This window comes from Carettochelys insculpta, chromosome 4, assembly GCF_033958435.1.
Source record: "Carettochelys insculpta isolate YL-2023 chromosome 4, ASM3395843v1, whole genome shotgun sequence".
Lineage (NCBI taxonomy): Eukaryota > Metazoa > Chordata > Testudines > Carettochelyidae > Carettochelys > Carettochelys insculpta.
Genome location: NC_134140.1, coordinates 126,864,604 through 126,884,386, shown reverse-complemented (window position 1 = coordinate 126,884,386; position 19,783 = coordinate 126,864,604). Strand labels below are relative to the sequence as shown.

General features: G+C 44.9%; 1 protein-coding gene across 4 annotated transcripts in view; it reads left to right on the top strand.

Annotated features, from left to right (window-relative positions):
- The window catches only part of FRAS1 (Fraser extracellular matrix complex subunit 1), a 310,675-nt gene that overhangs the window by 262,110 nt on the left and 28,782 nt on the right, over nucleotides 1-19,783 (top strand). For all 4 annotated transcript variants that reach the window (XM_074993758.1, XM_074993759.1, XM_074993760.1 and 1 more), the window contains 9 exons: nucleotides 422-649; nucleotides 2,973-3,086; nucleotides 4,708-4,858; nucleotides 7,948-8,107; nucleotides 8,897-9,059; nucleotides 13,103-13,349; nucleotides 15,841-16,185; nucleotides 16,463-16,623; nucleotides 18,998-19,145. In XM_074993758.1, the coding sequence (XP_074849859.1) occupies nucleotides 422-649; nucleotides 2,973-3,086; nucleotides 4,708-4,858; nucleotides 7,948-8,107; nucleotides 8,897-9,059; nucleotides 13,103-13,349; nucleotides 15,841-16,185; nucleotides 16,463-16,623; nucleotides 18,998-19,145 (1,717 nt within the window). The remainder of the gene's footprint in view (nucleotides 1-421; nucleotides 650-2,972; nucleotides 3,087-4,707; nucleotides 4,859-7,947; nucleotides 8,108-8,896; nucleotides 9,060-13,102; nucleotides 13,350-15,840; nucleotides 16,186-16,462; nucleotides 16,624-18,997; nucleotides 19,146-19,783) is intronic.

Genomic DNA, 19,783 nt, shown 5'->3' with positions numbered 1-19,783 from the left:
AAAGCCTCTTTATTGCCGTCACCCCCCTCTTCCGAGACTGAGCTCTCGCGTGGCTATGCTAATGAGCCGCAGGACGATGCTAATGAGCAGCCGTTTGCAATGTTGAGGCTGCTCATTGGCATGGACCTGCCAGGAAAGCTGTGCCATGTAGACCCAGCCTCAGCGAAATATGGTTGTCATGCCCACGGCCCCACAGGTCTGATTAGAAAACGACACACTTAGCTAGCTCCTCAGGTCGCATGCTGAGCTGGTTCTGTGCTCGGGGACTCTTCTGTCCTTCTCTTGCTCTACTGTCCCGGGAAAGAAGACAAGTAAAAAGGTAACACGCTAGAATCCCTCCAGCTCAGTTTACCAGAATAACCCACCACTCAGTCTCAAGGAAGTTTTTCAACCTTCCCCACCAACCGCTTCCTTTGGACAGGCCGACTTGGTTACATTCACCATCGTGCAAGCCCCTCGACACGGTCTGATCGAACGCGCTGGCAATGGGCAGCACTATCGCCAGACATCCACCTTCACCATGGACGACATCTACCAGAACCGGGTCTGCTATAGCCATGATGGCAGCAACTCCCTGAAGGATCACTTCACTTTCACTGTGTCTGATGGGACCAATCCCTTTTTCATCGTGGACGAAGGTGGGAAGGAGGTGAGGAAGAATAGGGCAGGGGAAGAGGCACCAAAGAGGTTTCCTGTAAATAATGTAAACCTGCCTAAAAATGTCCCGTATCACCTGGCTGATACGTTTTGTACCTTTGGGGCGAGCTCCTCACTGAGTAAAAATTGTCATAGCTCATGATGATAGTGGTTGTGTGACGGCTGGTCTTGGTGTGCTGGTGTAGTGCCTTGATGGTTTGTGCGTGTATTCTAAGTGCTGTGTGCTTAATGATTTTTAAGTATCAGAGAGGTAGCTGTGTTAGTCCATATCTTCCAAAACAGCAAGAAGTCTTGTGGCACCTTACAGACTCACAGATATTTTGGAGCATAGGTTTTCATGGGTCTGAGAAAGCAGGTCTTTGCCCAAGACAGCTTATGCTCGAAAATATCTTTTGGTCTATAAGGTACCACAGGACTTCTTGTTGTTTATGGTATTTAAGCATATGTTGTGCATGCTTGCGTGTATGCAGGTGGACATTAGGCCGATTAAGTTCAGTTGAGCTTTGTGCATTTACAAGAGCTGAGGGTCTGTGCCCAAAATTAAAAAAAAAAAAAACTGCTGAAATCCATGGAGCTAGCTGAGGACTGACCAGTTATCCTGGCACAGTTCTAGAGCTCCTGCCATATCCTGCTTTGTCCAGCGGTGCAATTTCAGGGTAATCTTAAATCATCTAATCCATTCAAGTGGCTCAAACAAAAGAGGAACGGTTCTTTGCATTGTCACTAACGTAAAGAAATGGACCCGCCCACCCCAAACATGCAGCAGTGCTATGAATCAGCCAGCATCAATGTTACTAGCTGCAAATACTGTCTGCCATTGGCACAAGTGTTCCCTCTAGTTTTTGACTTCTGTGTGTGGAGTAAATTTTGTTATGTGCATCACCAGTAGAAACACACACTGCTGGCTGTGGGCGCTCTGCTAATTAGCTGTGTAGCATTTGAACCTCTCCTGGGAGGTTACCCATGTGCTCAGTTTACAGGGAACAGTGATTGGTGCTGGGTATTTTTCTGTTAATAATATCCTTGCTTTTCTCAAGGCGGTGAGTTTTTCTTGTCTTTTCATCCTTTCAGACAGGTAGAAGCTCTCAGAAGAGCAGAGTAAGTCTGAGTCGCATCAGCTGAGAATCTGGCCCAATGTTGATATTATAGCATTGATATTGTATAGCAGGTAGAGGGGTTACGGCATACTTCGAAGGAGAGGAGAACTGCACACTTTGAAGGATAGGCTGGCTGTGTTAATATATTTTTCAAAGCAAAGTGTATTTTAAAAGAATGGAAACAAGACACCTTTGAGCACAAATCACAGTGCAGCAATATTTAACTTTGCCACTGCAGGAGAAAGTCATTAAACTCCATGGGCTGAAACTATGGAGTATTAACTTAATTAGCATCCTCTGCTGTTGGTTATTCTTTTCCCACTTCTTCTGCCAACCAGATATTTGAGATAAAAAGCACATCATCCCCAAAGCCATAAATCTCTGCAACATACATTCAAAATGCATTTTCTGTATGTTTGTGAGCATTACAGGAAACATCTCACAAGATTTTTAGAGCTATTTTATTAATCGGTTTCAACATCTGTTGATAGTCCTCAAGATAAGGGTTAACAGCAGGGCAAATTATTTATTTGCCAGTAATGGTGACAGGCCCCAAATGAGAACAGTGTTCATTTTGCTAGGGAGTGTACAGCCAAGAGTAAGAGACAGGCCCCGCCCCAAAGAACTTACAATATGAAGAGATAAGGTGGACAGATAAGCATATAACAGACAAAAATAACTTCAAAGTGTCTTACTTTGAAGTAAGCAACTTAGAAGCCGAGCATCTACACACAACCTACTTCAAAGTTAAACTTCAAAGTAGGGCACTGCTCCATTCCTGGGAGTAAGGACTTCAAAGCTGGGTTCAAAGTTAACTTCAAAGTAAGGGAAAATGTGTGTAGGCTGTCTGCTGGACACTTCGATGTAGTGCCTAACTTCGAAGTTAGTTCCTAATGTGGATGCGCCTTTTGGGATAAGATTTTTATCAGAATCCAGCATTGGTCAGTTGCTCTTTCCCTTGAAAACAAGGGGAGTTTTAATACTGACATTAGTGGGGAGGAGTATTAGGCAAACACAAAGTGTGTTTTAAATCGCCCTGCATCTGTGTTTTGTGTGATTAACCATGTAAGCAGTTCCAGCCTGGACCATGCCCCCTTCAGCCAACCGTCAGGAATGTGTGTAGTGACATATCAATAAATAGCACCTCTGGAGTTTAATTTTATGCAGTGATATGTGTGAGGCCTCAATGGCCATCTCTGTGTCTGGCCTCTTGCTTAGATTGTGACAGCGGCACCGCAGCAGTTCAAAGTAGATATTCTTCCTGTGGATGATGGGACCCCCAGAATTGTCACCAACTTGGGCCTGCAATGGCTGGAGTACATGGATGGCACGGTAACGGCTTGTGTTCCGCTTTGTTAGAATCAGCCTAAGCGTTTTACTGAAGGAGGGTTGGAGTCCCAAAAACCTGAGTGTGCCCCGGGGTCTACAGAAACGCATTATGAAGAGAGAGAACGTGTTGGATTCAAGATACTGTGACAGGAGGGATGACGTAAAGGCTCCTCACAGAGAGGGGCTAAACCCATCTCTTCAGAAATCTCCCCAGACACGCTTGCGCTCTGTAACGGGGAAGGATATTCCTCCCGGATGAGCCTCACTGGCACCAGGAGGCTGTTTCTCTGAAAGCATAACATAGGCAGAGTAAACCAAGGTGGGCTTAAATAAAAGCTCCAGGGAGAGCCCTTTTAGGCTGCATGATGGCTGACGTCAACTGGTCTTGTGTGTTGTTTTGCCACAGCACTTGCTGAACCAGTCTTCCCTTGAGGACACGCAAAAAGATTGATTCCAATATGTTTGGCAAAGCAGGGATTTTCCCCCCATTAACTTTTTGTTTGTTTTGCTGATTTCCAGGGGAAGGTAGCAGGGAAAGGTAAACCTTACAGTGTTTTGAGAAGTCAGTGGACGTTGCAAAGTACTCCCAAGATAGGCACAGAAAAAGAGGGTTGGTTTACCTGTTATTGAGAGAAGCCTATTTCCACTCAAAGTGCCTGACTTACTGCAAAGTATTGTGCGAGTTTGTCACCGCCGTTTTCCATTCACATTGTTTTCTCTTGAGGAGACAGAGGAAGTGGAGTGGGACTGGGATACGCATGTGACATGGCAGTGGCAGAGTGTTAGCACGTGTTCACTACTGCTGTGTAAACTGTTCCGAGGGAAATCCAAAACTCAGCCCAATCTCAAAGCTGGGCTATTCCTTAAGCATACCTGAGTGGAGTTTCAATCAGCTATGTTGAGAGGATACTTTCATATAAAACTGGGAGGTTTGTCCTACATTTGAGTCCAGATGAGACCATACCTGGCAATATAGTGCAAGTTTTCGTTTGTTCAAACTACAGACTCTGATCAAAGCTAATCACGTCTGAATCTGAATCCTTTGCTTAACACACAAACAAGACTCTTCCATCCCCGTTTAATCTGGGCTGCTCTTTGCATGTTTTTTACATTAAGTCCCAGACATCTACCCTTGTATTCCTCTTTCGAAAGAGGTATGCAAATGAGGTAGATTGAAAATGCAAATGAGGTGTAAATGTGCATATTTGACACCTCGTTTGCATATTCTAATTTTGAAAGAGCTTCTTTTGAAAGAAGAAAGCCAGTGTAGATGCTACTCTTTCAAAAGTAAACCCCATCTCCGAAAGAATCCTTCTTTCCTTTATTTAATGGGAAGAAGCATTCTTTCGAAGATGGGGTTTACTTTTGAAAAAGCAGCGTCTACACTGGCTTTCTTCTTTCGAAAGAAGCTCTTTTGAAATTAGAACATGCAAATGAGGTGCCAGATATGCAAATTTATGCCTTATTTGCTTTTTCAATTTACCTCATTTGCATAACTCTTTTGAAAGAGGAATGCAAGTGTAGACACACCCTTTAAGTAATGTCCAAGAGATCAATTCTTTCTTTCAGTTACTTGCTAAACATTCAGAAGTTGCATAACCTCTTTGGTGTGGCTTTAATCCAGGCAACAAATCTGATCACCAAGAAGGAACTACTGACAATGGACCCCGACACAGAGGACAAACAGCTGATCTATGAGATAACCGGGGAGCCCAAGCATGGTCATGTGGAGAGCAAGCTGAAACCCGGGACAGCTGTGACCATGTTTACACAAGGTAGGGAAGCAGGACTGCATTGTATTGATCTCTTTACTTCCTTACTTCCATTCCTCTATACTACAGCAAGAAAGTTCGTGTATTAAAGAAACACAGATGCTGATTGTGATGTGTAACGCCCATGATTTCAGCACAGTTAGGCTATGTCTACACAGCCAGATTATCTTGACATAACAATGACAGCATCTAAAAAATGCACACGCTATTTTGAAATAAATTCAAAATAATGGGTGCGTTATTTCTATTCCAGTAAACCTCATTTCCTGAGGAATAACACCTGTTTCAGAATAGTGCTATGGACCTTGAAAGGCTGTTTCAAAATAGCGGGGTGCTAGTTCACAATACGTTTTGTGTGTGGTTTGAGCAGTGGCCTGCTAAACCCAGGGTTGTGAGTTCAGTCCTTGAGAGGTCCATTTAGGGATCTGGGGCAAATAGATTTAAAAAAAAAAAAAAAAGAAAGGTGCATGGTCCTGCCAAGAGGGCAGGGGACTGGACTTGATGACCTCTTGAAGTCCCTTCCGGTTCTAAGAGATCTCTATCTCCATATTTCAAAATAACTATAGCTTAGTTTGAAATATGACTGTCGTGTAGACATAGCCTTACAGATTGCACCAGTGCAGTAAAAGAACAAGGTCCTTCTCACCCACGTCAGAAAGTTGGGTTTTTTTAATTTAAAATTAAGCAAACATTGATTTTTCTCTCAGTTAAAGAAATCGAATATTTCCTATGGAGATGATCCTGAATCGCAATACCAGTTTACCCCAGTGTTTGGAGCTGTCAGTTTGATTAGGGCAAGCCATAGCTTTTAGACCTAGGTCTGAACATCACCACAGTCTGGTTGTGTTTGAATGTAAAGATTTGACATGGAATTTTGAAATGGAATTTTGTCCATCTCGAAGTATTTTGGTTTTTGGCTGGATTTTTTTAAAGACTTCCAAGCTTTTTAAGCACTTATGGGGGAGGCTAGCTTTTTTAAAGAGCTGCATTGTACTAATAATGTCCTCCCAGTAGTTTTTGATAGCTTGAGAGAGAAAATGTTTGGGATGCAGTTTATAGTACTCACTAAAGAGCTAAAAATGCCTTCAGAAGGTCTGGCTTTTGGCTTGTCTTGTCTAATGAAAATGTTACCCTGATTGGACAAGCTAGCCTTTTCAAGACTGTGCTGATTTGCTTCCACCCAGGAAGCACCCCACCCAGTAACTTGACTCTCACAATGTCTTCTCTGAGTGCTCCTTTGGAGACATGGCTTTACACTGCCCCTTTGACAAGATAGCTGTGTCTACATGGCCCTTCCCTTCCAGAAGGGGTATGCAAATGCAGCCAATAGGGGCTACGTCTACACGTGAAGCCTACATCGAAGTAGCCTATTTCGATGTGGCGACATCGAAATAGGCTATTTCGATGAATAACGTCTACACGTCCTCCAGGGCTGGCAACGTCGATGTTCAACATCGACGTTGCGCAGCACCACATCGAAATAGGCGCTGCGAGGGAACGTGTACACGCCACAGTAGCACACATCGAAATAAGGGTGCCAGGCACAGCTGCAGACAGGGTCACAGGGCGGACTCAACAGCCAGCCGCTCCCTTAAAGGGCCCCTCCCAGACACACTTGCACTAAACAGCACAAGATCTACAGAGCCGACAACGAGTTGCAGACCCTGTGCATGCAGCATGAATCCCCCGCTGCAGCAGCAGCAGCCAGAAGCCCTGGGCTAAAGGCTGCTGCCCACGGTGACCATAGAGCCCCGCACGGGCTGGAGAGACAGCGTCTCTCAACCCCCCAGCTGATGGCTGCCATGGAGGACCCCACAATTTCGACATTGCGGGACGCGGATTGTCTACACGGTCCCTACTTCGACGTTGAACGTCGAAGTAGGGCGCTATTCCAATCCCCTCATGAGGTTAGCGACTTCGACGTCTTGCCGCCTAACGTCGAAGTTAACTTCAAAATAGCGCCCGACGCGTGTAGCCGCGACGGGTGCTATTTCGAAGTTAGTGCCGCTACTTCGAAGTAGCGTGCACCTGTAGACACAGCCAGGAAATGCAAATGAGGCGTGGATTTAAATATCTCATGCCTCATTTGCATATTCCCACATTATCTGGCTTCTGGAATAGCCATTTCCAGAAGCCAAAGCAGCCATGTGGCTGGGGTTCCCTGCCTTCGAAAGCACCCTTCTTCTTCAAGAAAATTAGGCAGAAGGGTGCTTTCAAAAGGAGGGTTTGCTTTTGAAGGAACCCTGTCCACATGGCTGCTTTGACTTTCAGAAGTGGCTCTTCCAGCAGCCAGATCACTTGGGACTATGCAAATAAGGTGTGAGATATTTAAATCCATGCCTCATTTGCGTTTCCAGGCAGCCGCATTTGCACGCCCCTTCTGAAAGGGAGAAGCTGGGTAGGCACAGCTGATAAGCATAAACCCTCCATCTAGATCTTCACGTTTCTATTACAGTCAAACCCAGGGTGCCAGTCTAAAACAGGGCCCCATTTTCCTAGCCGCTGGGCAAACACTGGCAAAATTTCTGTCTTATCTCTTCTGTTCAGAGGTCCCCAGCTGAGGGTGTCCCATCTTGTGTACTGTAAATCCAGGCTAATACAAAGAGACACACTGTTGTTTTATGGGCAAAGATCAAGGCTTGAATGCTGTGGCAAAGCTCAGACACCTACAGATGTATAGGTGGCTTTAAAGACGCACACCAAATTACAAATCAGGAGTTAATTAAACAACTTTATGCAAATCTGTATTAAAATAGTCAGCCAGTCAAATTTAGTTAATTTGACTAATTAACTAGTCAAACTTAGTTAAAAACATACCACAAAATCCTACCCTCAAAAAAAATCCTGTATTTTTTAAGTCACAGCAAAAAAAAACAAAAAAGAATGAGGTAAGTTTTTTGAGAGATGCGCCATGACTTCTGATGGCTCTTGGATTGGGGTGAATGACAAATAACTACTAGAGTAGCACCAGTGTAAACCGTGTGATCAGAATCAGGCCCCTTGGGGACATAGGCATACAGCTTGTTTGTTGTTTGCCTGAAAAGCTATGGGTATATGCCTGGAGTGGTTAACGTAGAGTCTGTTCCCCACAGAGGATGTGAACCTGGGGCTGATTCGGTATGTGTTGTTTGAAGAGAGGATTCAAGAAACCATGGATAGCTTTCAGTTTCTTGTGAAAGACAGCAAGCCCAACCTTGTCAGTGACAACATCTTCCATATCCAGTGGTCTCTCATCAGCTTTCAATACACTAGGTAAGCTACCGTGTGGGTGAGAGCCTCCTCTGACATATGGGGCCTTATTTGGTGAGGAGGTGGGTGGGGAGGGAAGTTAAGTTACACATCAGTAAGTAGTTGGTGTAACAAACGAAGTGGGGAGCTACAAGAAGATAGACTCTTGGATTTTGGCCCTTGGTTTTCACGCAGCAGTGCTAGAAGTGGCGGGTGGCTGGTATTCCATGGGAATAGATAATCATCACTTTATAGTATATCTCAGTAGCACTCAACATCCCAGACAGGTCCAAGGCACCATGGTGCAGCAGGGAAGGAAAGATCAGTCCCAAATGATGATTCAGTCCTAGATTAAGGCTAGATCCCACCTGGCAATTTCAATGAAGAAATTATCATGTGTGTACAGCAAAGGCATAATAGCCAACTCTTACACAGTACTTTTTGTAGTAGACATCAAAGTGGTTTACAAAGGAGGTGAGTGTTATTAACCCTAGTGTACACAGAGGTAAACTGAGGCACAGAGTTGCCGTGACCTTGCTCAAGGTAACTCACAGGCCAATGCCAGAGCCAGGAAGAGAATCCAGATCTCCCAAATCCCAGTCCAGTAGCAAAATCACTAGGCGTTTGCATGACCGTGTATAATGTTTATTGGCCTGTGTTTGAGATGGCTGCAGATCTGACGTGTTACCTTTGCAATCAGTGGGAGTAGCACTCACATGTCAAAAATGACAATTTGCCATCACCTTGGTACCCGAGCAGCCGTAACTGAGGTGCCTAACGTATTGCCTGCATTTGTGTTGTTTGCATTCCCAGCTATAATGTCAGTGAGAAAGCAGGATCGGTCAGCGTAACGGTGAAGAGAATCGGTAATCTGAACCAATATGCCATTGTCTTGTGTCGGACAGAGCAGGGAACTGCCACCTCCAGCCTCACTTCAAGTCCAGGACAGCAGGATTATGTAGAGTATGCAGGCCAGGTGGGTTGGGAAATTCTACATGGTGGGACTACACGCCACCTGATATAGTCCCATAGAAATTTGACACACTGACTGACACATCAAAACAAAAAGCAGTCCAGTAGCACTTTAAAGACTAGCAAAATAGTTTATTAGGTGAGCTTTCGTGGGACAGACCCACTTCTTCAGACCATAGCCAGACCAGAACAGACTCGATATTTAAGACACAGAGAACCAAAAACAGTAAGCAAGGAGGACAAATCAGAAAAAGATCATCAAGGTGAGCAAATCAGAGAGTGGAGGGGTGGGGGGGAAGATCAAGAATTAGATTGAGCCAAGTATGCAGACGAGCCCCTATAGCGGCTCAGAAGGTTCCCATCCCGATTTAAACCATGTGTTAATGTTCCAAATTTGAATATAAATGTCAATTTGTCCGCTGACTGACACATGTTATTTATTTGCTCACATCTAAACTGTGTTCCCCTAAGGACGCCTGGACCCTGCCATTTCCTCCTTTTACCTTAGCTGTGCTTCACGTGTCTGGGACGTGTGGCGGGAGAGGAGGAGGGAGTGGAAGAGTTCAACATCTCACAAACAAATGAGCACATGGATTATGCTGCATAACATTGAAGGACACTGCCCACATGGGCAGAGTCATAAATAACAGTGAGGACAGGGCAGTCTGTAGGAGTGCTCTGCGTCTTTTTGGTCAGCTGGGCACAGTCAGACAAAATGGCCGTGTCTGCACTAGCACAGAACTTCGAAATGGCCACTTGCGTGGCCATTTCGAAGATTACTAATGAGGTGCTCAAATGCATATTCAGTGCCTCATTAGCATGCCGCCAGCCGCGGCTTTTCAAAATTGCCGCGTTTCGCTCCCGCTCGGCTCGTCCAGACGGGGGTCCTTTTTGAAAAGCCAATAGGAATAAGGAGATTTCGAAGTTCCTTTCGAAAAGGAGCCCCGTCTGGACGAGCCGTGCGGCAGCGAGCCGCAGCAATATCGAAGAGCCGCGGCCGCCGGCATGCTAATGAGGCGCTGAATATGTGTTTCAGTACCTCGTTAGTAATCCTCGATTTGGGCTGGTGTAGACGTGGCCCTCTCGAAAGGGGAACTCTAGCCTGGAAAGCAGTGACTGAAAAAGACTGTTGGTTCTGTGAAGGGTCACTGCTGGCACCACCTCATGGCTGGGCATGGTGTGGCAACTCACACTTCCCTTGGAGTGTGCAGCCACTGGCTGTTCTGCCTGGCTGGTGCCTTGCTTCTTCCTGTGACATAGCCCTCCATCCAGCTCACTTCTGTGGTGGTCCATAAACAAAAAGCAAAGGGAATTAACACAAACAGAGGTAATGAGGGAGAGGCAATGTCCTCTCACCTGGAGACTGAACAAAACAAGCAGTCCTGTAGCACCTGGAAGATGAATGCATTTATTTATTAGGTAATGCGCTTTCGTGGGGTAAGACTCCTCCAGACTTTCAGGAACTCAAAACACCTTCGCTTGTTAAAAGTGAAAGGAAGTTGCCAGAGGAAGTTGTAAAAACCAAGACTTTAACAGGGTTCAGAAAAGCGCTAGATACATTCATGAACTCGATAAATTCATCACTGGATACTAGCCAGGCGAGGCTAGCCTCATTCCCTAGCCTCAGTTTGACAAAGGCTGGAAATGGATGTCAGGAGAGGGATCGCTTGGGTGATTACCTGTTCTGTTTACTCCCTCTGGGGCATCAGGCATTGGCCTCTGTCAGAGGACAGGTACTAGGCTAGTCTGACTCAGTGTGGCTGTTCTTATGTTGTTTAAAAGTGAAGTAATCTAAAAATCTGCTTCATGTTTTTACCACTTCTTTTCGAGGTGGTTTTTTTTTTTGTTTTTTTTTTTTTTTTTTTTGTATTCCATGAAGCTTACATGCTGGAAATTGACAATTACTATCAGTTTTTGCCTCTCGGGGCAAACCACAGCCAGGCCATCCGTTCATAGAATCCTAGGGCTGGAAGGGACCTCAGGAGGTCATTTAGTCCAGCCTCCTGCTTCAAGCAGGATTAACCCCCACTAAGTCATCTCAGCCAGGACCTTGTCAAGCCAGGACTTAAAAACCTTGAGGGATGGAGAATCCACCACGTCTCTAGGCAATGCATTCCCATGCTTCACCACCCTCGTGGTGAAGTAGTTTTTCCTAATATCTAACCTACACCTCTTCCTCTTCGACTTCAGACCATTACTCCTTGTTCTGCCATCTGACACTACTGAGAACAGTTTCTCACCCTCCTCGTTAGAGCTCCCCTTCAGGCAGTTGAAGGCTGCTATTAAATCACCCCTAAGTCTTCTCTTCTGTAAACTCTCTTCCATTCTCTCAAGGTGAGACCTTCAGGTGGTTGTAGTCGGGGAAGCTCCTGCCTTCCCTCATTTATCATCCGAAGCTGAGGGGTGAAGGTCTATTTTCTTCCTTGCTTGACCCACAAATGAGCTGTTCTGATGCAGCCTCTGTGTGCCTTGCAGAGGGTGCAGGGAGGGTGGGGATGAATGAGCCTGGAGCAGCTCCTGAACACTTTGCTCTCCAGGGTGGGTTGTGTATGCACCATTACAAGGTGACAGCAAACAAATAACTCAGATATGAGCTCCTGGTGCAATGCTGTGGCAAAAAGGACTAAAGCAAGCTTGGGATAGATCAGTAGGGGAGCAGTGAGCAGAGTTAGGGGAGGTGATTTTGCCATTCGTGTACGGCACTGGTGAAACCAAGACTGGTACGTGGGAGGTCAGACCAGGTGATTTAATGGTCCCTTCTCATGCTCACATCTAGGGCTAAAACATTGAATATTAAAATCCTTCATTTAGATTTGTTTTCAAAATGTCATTCTGAGTCTCCTGTCACATCAGTTTGTCACCAGTGGACTTGCTCTTGATTTTCAGAGCTAAGTTTGCTGAAGTGGTTACTCACTAATTTATTAGAAATATACTTATGACTTGAAAAAAAATCTGTGGAATCTTCTTTTGAAATTTAAGTAATTCTCTACAGTTTTGTGACCTGAACAACTTCAACTTTTGGTTAGCAGGTGAGCAGCCAAAACTGTAAGTGATAAGTCAGTTTTCGTCATGTAAGCTTCATGGAATAAAAAATAAATAAAATTAAAAAAAATAAAAAACTGCAGTAAAAGAAGGGGTAAAAATATGAGATAGACTTTTAGATTATTTCACCTTTAAGTATTTAAGGCAAGAGTAAATTATTTTAAAGTATGACCTTTATGTTACTTTCCCTGTAAAGGAATATTCTGCAAGGCTGTGTATAATAATCAGAGGGGTGACAGTACCCAAAAAGCTACTTGAGTAAAACCACAGCTGCTTTCACTTCTGAATACTTGAGTACAAGCAAGATCTTGTATGCATGTGTGTGTACTTCTACTCAAGTAATTTTCCAGAGGGACACTGGTGACTTGTACTGAAGTACACCATCCCCATCCCCATCCCCCGCAGTTGTACTTTCACTCAGGTAACTTATTGGGTATTTTTTCCAACTCTGATAATAATAGGCTTGTCTAGATTCTGCTCTCGTTCACAATGGTGTAAATCAGGAGTAACTCTGTTGAAGTAAATGGAGTTACTCAAGCATGAAACTAGTGTAAGATCAGAATCAAGGGTCCTGAGTGTCCTGTGCCATTTGACTTGTGTAGTTGTTTACCCCAGTGGAAAACGCTATGAAACAAGAATGGTAGAGGTTTGCATTGACTTTATACTGGTGCGTGTGACTGAACAAGGGACAATTCAGTGAAGATCTGAGCTCAAGATCTGTGTTGTTATATTATGATAATTATTATTATATTATGATTATATTATGAGCTCTGATCCAAACCTCGCTGAGGTCCCCGGGAGGCTTTTCTTTGCCTGCAGCGAGCTTTGGGTCAGGTCTCAGGAAAACAAAAGTAAAGCGTAGCTCAGAAATAAGCCTGTGCAGTTGAAGTTCTAGGATTGTTAACAAAGATTCACCGCGTCCGTACTTTTTGGAAGGGGGCAGGGAAGGCTTGAGATTTTGCAGCTGTGAGCCCACACGTGCACCCCTCGCTCACTTCCTTACAGGTGCAGTTTGATGAGTGGGAGGACACCAAAGCCTGTACCATTATCATCAATGATGACGACATCTTTGAGAACACAGAGAGCTTCACCGTAGAGCTCAGCATGCCGGCCTATGCCCTGCTAGGGGAGATCACCCAGGCCAAAGTCATCATCAATGACACAGAGGATGAACCCACTCTTCAGTTTGACAGGAGGATTTACCATGTCAATGAGAGTGCTGGCTTTCTGGCTGCACCCATTGAAAGGAAAGGTTCGTGGTGTTAGATGCAGTCACAGTGATCCTGCATTTACATCTAATGCTCTTCAGCACAGGAGCTAAAGCTGCTTTACAATCACTGACTAAGGGTATGTCCGTAGTTACTATGAATTCGGTGCGGCAAAATCAATCTCTCTGGGCTCAGCCATCACCCCTGGTACTCCACGCTGCCACAGGAAGTAAGGGACGTTGGTGTGAGGCTGAACTGCCCTGATCTACACCAGGGTGCTAAGATGATTCTGATACATCGATTCTAGGTACACTAATGGCGTGGCTCAAATTGCATATCTGGGATCGACTTTGATCCCTGGTGTAGACCAGGCCTAACTAAGATTTGAAATTCCATTGTGTGATGTTAGGCTCATTTTACAGATGGGTAAACTGAGACAGAAATTAAATAACAGCTCTACAATAAATCAATGGCAGAGCCAAGAGTGCAGCTTGGTAGCCCTGATCCCCAATTTCCTGTTTTCACCATTGGTCAACACTAGTACATACTCATAAATTGTGAGCAATAACAGGATTTCTCTCTTGTGCAAAATCAGGGCCTTCTGTGTGACAGAAGTTAACTGTAGAACTTGCAACCAAGGTTGCGCAATCTTTAGTCCCCTCTCTGATGATGCTTTTGATAGTAGAATTTTACATCATCAGAGCACATTCAGCTTTCATTTTTATTGATTGAGATATTGATCCCAATCCCATGGCCTCTCGTCATAGGAGTAGAAGTACTACAGGAGCTGCTGACGTGAGGAAGAGGGCAGGAATGCTTTTGCTTGTCTGGCCACAGTTTCATTTTATCTGGATCCACTGCTCTCTGAAGCTAGCAGGCTTTACGTTGTTAAGCAAGTCAATCTTCCTCTGGTGGGAAGATATCAAAGTCCCAAGTGAGAGGGAAAAAAAAGCTGGGTTGCTTCCTTTCTTTTTACCAAAAATAGCATTATCCGTGGCTGGAAATAAAGGAACAAGTGCAACAGGGATGGCCTGTTTTTCCTTTTTTCTATTCAATAACTGTGTGTAGGCCTGCTGCCTTACAGCCCGGTCCAGCTTCTGTGGAAGACAGAGGAAGTGAAGTAAACCCCTGCATCTGTTAGCTTTTTCCCTGTGTTTTGGGTTCCATGAATCTTATGGAACCAATGTGCAGTGCTGTTGTACATAGTAGAAGATGTGCTCTCTTTGACCTCTGACTTCAATGTAGCAGCTGCCATAGAGGGGCTGCAACTGAGTGTTCAGAGATTCAGTGGACTAAAAAATATCAAAATGTTCTTCTGAATTTGTTCTAGCTCAGTTCCTCTCTATGGGTGAGAGCTCAGAGTGTGTCCTCCATTCGACCCTTGTATAAATATTGTAGCATTTTGCTCGATATTCCAGTGGGCAATGTTTGAATATCTGAACCAATCCAGTTTGTTGGAAATTATTTTCCTCATAAATTTAGGAAATTTACTTTCCACACAGGCATGCCTTTATTAATTCAAAGGCCCCTTGGTGATAATTGCATCCAGTGTCCAAACATAAACTTATCTATATTCTCTATGCAACAGCAATACAGAAGGACTGTCAAGAGATTAGACGCACAATTAAACGGTAATAGAATGCCATTCATTAAAATATTTTGGATGTTTCCTGCATTTTCACATGTTGATTTCAATCACAACACAGAACACGAAATGGAAAGTGCACACTTTGGGCTCGTCTACACTAGCCCCCTCCTTCGAAGGCGGCCTGTAAATGAGCCCCCTGGGTGAACAGCATTGAGGTGCTGTGCTGCATCTGCAGCACCTCATTAGCATGATTCTCGCCACGTGAACTTGGAAGTTTCTAATTTCAAAGTGCCGGCAAGCAGTCTAGCCACGGACACTTCGAACTTTGCAACTTTGAAGTTCAAGTGGCGAGAATTATGCTAATGAGGTGCTGCATATGAAGCGCAGCACCTCATTGCTATTCACCGAGCGGGCTCATTTATCAGCCCCCTTCAAAGGAGGGAGCTAGTGTAGGCGAGCTCTTCATGTTTTTCTTTAGAGTTATGCATTGCTAGGTATATTGGAATATCCAGCAACATTGTGGTCCTGGGGCTGCAGGATATGAAAGCATTTACTGTAAAACTGGGAGTTCCAGGGAAATTACAGATTTAACACAAACAACCCTTTTTTTTTTTTTTTTTTTTTTTTTTAAAGTCACGTGCTTAGAGATGTGGTGGATTCTCCATCCTTAGAGGTTTTTAAGTACTGGCTTGCCAGGGTCCTGGCTGGGATGACTTAGTTGGAGTTGATCCTGCTTGAAGCAGGGGGCTGGACTAGATGACCTCCTGAGGTCCCTTCCAGCTCTAGGATTCTATGATTCAGGCCTTCAGGTTCTCTTAAGATCCAAACACAGTTTGAAACCAGAGTTCTTTCAGGCCCAGTGTAGCCCTATGTTCCTCCACAGCTACTGCCGCCTCATATGGCTTTCTGAAAATAACACTTCCGTCCCCTTGCGTGTTACATTGTAGGGGATGCCAGCAGCATCGTATCTGCTGTTTGCTATACCATCTCCAAGTCTGCTAAAGGCAGCAGCTTTTACGCGCTGGAGTCGGGTTCTGACTTTAAGTCGAGGGGGATGTCGAATGAGAACCGTGTGATTTTGGGGCCTGGTGTCACCATGTCAACCTGTGACATCAAACTGATCGATGACAGCGAGTTCGAGGAGGAGGAGGAGTTTGAGATTGCCCTGGCAGATGCCTCCAGTAACGCACGTTTGGGGAGCTTGACTTCGGCCAAGGTGATGATCAGCGGTCCCAACGATGCCTCCACTGTGTTCCTGGGGAGCACGACTTTTACCGTCCATGAGGATGCAGGTAAAGCAGTGCGGTAATTCCACTGGGTCTGTGCTTGTCGCTGTGAGATACCTGCAGTAGAAAGAGCAGTGGCATGGCCTCATCCTGCCTGCCCGTAAGTTGGAGCTTAGCTCTGGCTCTGGCTCCCAGGCATTGCCCTTTCTGTAGTACCACAGTCAGGCCCTGTGAAGGAAAGGGGCACACCAGCATGCTAGCACCTACTGACCTGCCAGATGTGTGTTGATTGTGCCCAGCTCCATTCAAACCATGGCGTTAATCTGTGTAACTTTGCTTCCAGGCACCATTGACATTCCAGTGATCCGGCATGGCTCTGACCTCTCAACCCCCACCTCAGTTTGGTGTGCGACTCGGACTTCAGATCCGCCTTCGGCCAGCCCTGGAACTGACTACATCCCCAGCTCCAAGAAAGTAGAGTTCAGGCCAGGCAGGACTGAGGAGGTATTGGGCTACACACGCAGCACTTAGATGGAAATACAGGTTGAACCTCTCTAATCGGCACACTCTCATCCGGCAACATCCGTAGTACGGCATGGCATGATTTTAGTTAACCGGACAACCACTTACCATGGGTGTGGCTAAGTTTCCTGTGGTCCCATAAAGTTTATTTACAGCCCTCAGTCTTAGCTCTCAGTGTTGGTGCTGTTATTTAGCTGCAAGTTACCCCTAATTCAGAGCCCATCAATCAGTGAAAGTGCTGGTAATGCTGCTAGACAATATTGATCTCCACTGATCCAGTAAGTTATCTGGTTTGGCAGCAATCATGTCCTATAGGTGCCAGATTAGAGAGGTTCAACCTGTATTTCAGTCTCTCTCTGTCTCTCTCTCTCTCTCTCTCTGGGTGCGTTTACACTCGCATTCCTCTTTCGAAAGAGGTATGCAAATGAGGTATGAATGTGCATATTTGGCACCTCATTTGCATATTCTAATTTCAAAAGAGCTTCTTTCGAAAGAAGCAAGCCAGTGTAGACGCTGCTCTTTTGAAAGTAAACCCCATCTTTGAAAGAATCCTTCTTTCCATTAAATAAAGGGAGGAAGGATTCTTTCAAAGATGGGTTTACTTTCGAAAGAGCAGCATCTACACTGACTTGCTTCTTTCAAAAGAAGCTCTTTCAAAATTAGAATATGCAAATGAGGTGCCAAATATGCACATTCATGCCTCATTTGCATTTTATTTACCTCATTTGCATACCTCTTTCGAAAGAGGAATGCAAATGTAGACACACCCTCTCTCTCTCTCAAGAGTATGTAACCACTATAGTCGCTGATTTTGAAACTTATGTTTACTGCAGTTGTTTAGTTACAGGGGCTTGGGGACAGCAGAATAAAACAAACATAAGTATTTTTATAGATACAGTTGATCCCAGGTGCATGCCAATACATTTGCATCAAGAACCCTTTTAATTTAGTAAAGACAAGCGTACATGGCAGGAGTTGCCACAAACCTTCCCAGGAGCCATCACGAAAAGCCTGATTTCTCCTGTAAAATCCCGATTTCCTGGCTGCAATCTTTTGCTGCTGCATGTTACACTATTCATAATTGTTTCAGCGCTAACTTGTGCCCCCATCTGTCTGTTGTATCCACCAGTTGTCTCTTGTCATAGCCTCTGGTTTTAGTGCTCTTTAGGGAGGGAGCCATTTTTTCATGTCTGTATATAACAGGGCCCTGATACAAAAGCATAATATTCATTTTAAAACAGAAAGTGATATTCAGAGCCTATTGGTCAAGTTGGATTGTTGATTTTTTTCTCATCATGCTACAGTCTGTTGAATCCCTGGTTATTCAGCTCATTACTAATCCTCCTCCACTGGTGGGTGGCCACAATTTGTAATGCTTTTTCCAACTTTTCAGCCCTGAATCTGGCATTCATGACACTGAAGACTGAAGTTCTTCATTTTGTAGTGACCAGAAATGTGCCAGACGTTTCATGGGAGACATAAGAAGTCTATGGTCCTACCTCAGAAAGCTTTCAAGGGGGGAATATCTTAAAAGGCACAAATGGCCATTGTGCACCATACACTCATTGACTGTTGGTGTGCATTAGGTGTGTAACAGTCACTTGTGCCTTGGAAAGTGCAGTGCATCTTAAAATTCTAGACATAATGGTGACAAATACAATTCTAGGGCAAAGCTGGGGTGAGGAAAGGGGAAGGTTGCAGCACAATTACTCTATTGACCATATTGCTGAGGTACTTGCTAGGTGTGTATCTAAGCCCCAGGAGCTGAATCTGCTGAGAAGGAAGAATGGCAGGTGGGTGGGGGACACTGGCCTGGGATGTGGGAGATCTCTGTTCAGGGTCTTTCTCCCCTACAGACTTCCTGTGTGACGGTGGGCAGAGTCACTTGGCCTCTCTGTCTATGTTCTTCACCAGTACAGTGGGGATACTAGCATTGCCCGATCTCTGGGAGTGTTGTGAGGATAAACACATTAGAGCTAGTGGCATGCTGCAAACTGTCGTAGTGGGAGCCCCGTAAGCACTTAAAACAGACAGATGAATCAGGCATTTTGGATGAATATAATTTGAGTCAAATCAAGCTGACATTCTGGTTACAGAAGGTTGAGCTGAAAGAATCTCCCCAGGGTAAAGGCAGCACCTTAGTCATGGATACAGTACACACTATATGTGAAGAAAAGTGTGTTTGCATGAGCTGTTGCTGTTTTTCCACCTAGCAGAGCCCCTAGTTAGTGACATTACTCAGAAGATGAATCACAGATTATTTTCTCGTCCTCACCAAAGCAGAACCGGTTTTCTATTTCAGTAATCTGTTTTACAGCTGTCTCTTTTACAGATGTCTCTTTTACTTGTTCTCTAGTACTGCACCTTGACAATCCTTGATGATGCCCAGTACCCAGTGATTGAAGGGCTGGAGACATTTGTCGTATACCTAAGCTCACCCCAGGGGGCTGAATTGACCAAACCCTTCCACGCTATAGTGGCCATTAATGACACCTTCCAAGATGGTAAGCTATACAGTGACCCTAGATCAAATCCATTCCAGCTCCTTCCTTTATGTATTTCCCTTGTGTCCTGTGGGGTCTGGCTCTTTTTTTAGCAGCTGAGCTGAAGCTTACGTGTATTCATCTAAACTCATAGTATATTTTCTCCTTCCTGTGTTTAAAACATGATCCTGACCTTAGTCATCTCCTCCCTTGGACGTATCTGCATCAAGGCATCAGTTACATAACCCCAGAAAAAGTGCTCTTTAATAATTTGTAATTGTCTGCTTATGAACTGGCTGCTGAGATTTGCCCTCTTGGCTTCAGGCTTTTTCTGCCCCTAGCCACAGAAGGTGTTGTCACTGCAATAATGCTCTAAGAACAATAACCTTCTATGTCTCTGTCCCCAGCATACAGAACGCACTCTGCTCAGACATCACGTATACCTTAGGGCAGGAGTGGCCTCTCATGGTTAGTCCCTGGCAGGCCACTGCTGCTATATTCACCTGCACCTCCACAGCTATCAGGCGATCACAGTTCTCATTGGGCAGATTGCTGTTTGCGGCCAATGGGAACAGCGGGAAATGACGTCCTGGTCTTTGCTGCTGATTGCGTTCCTGTCCAATGGGAGCAGCAGGAAGTGGCACGGACCGGGATATTGT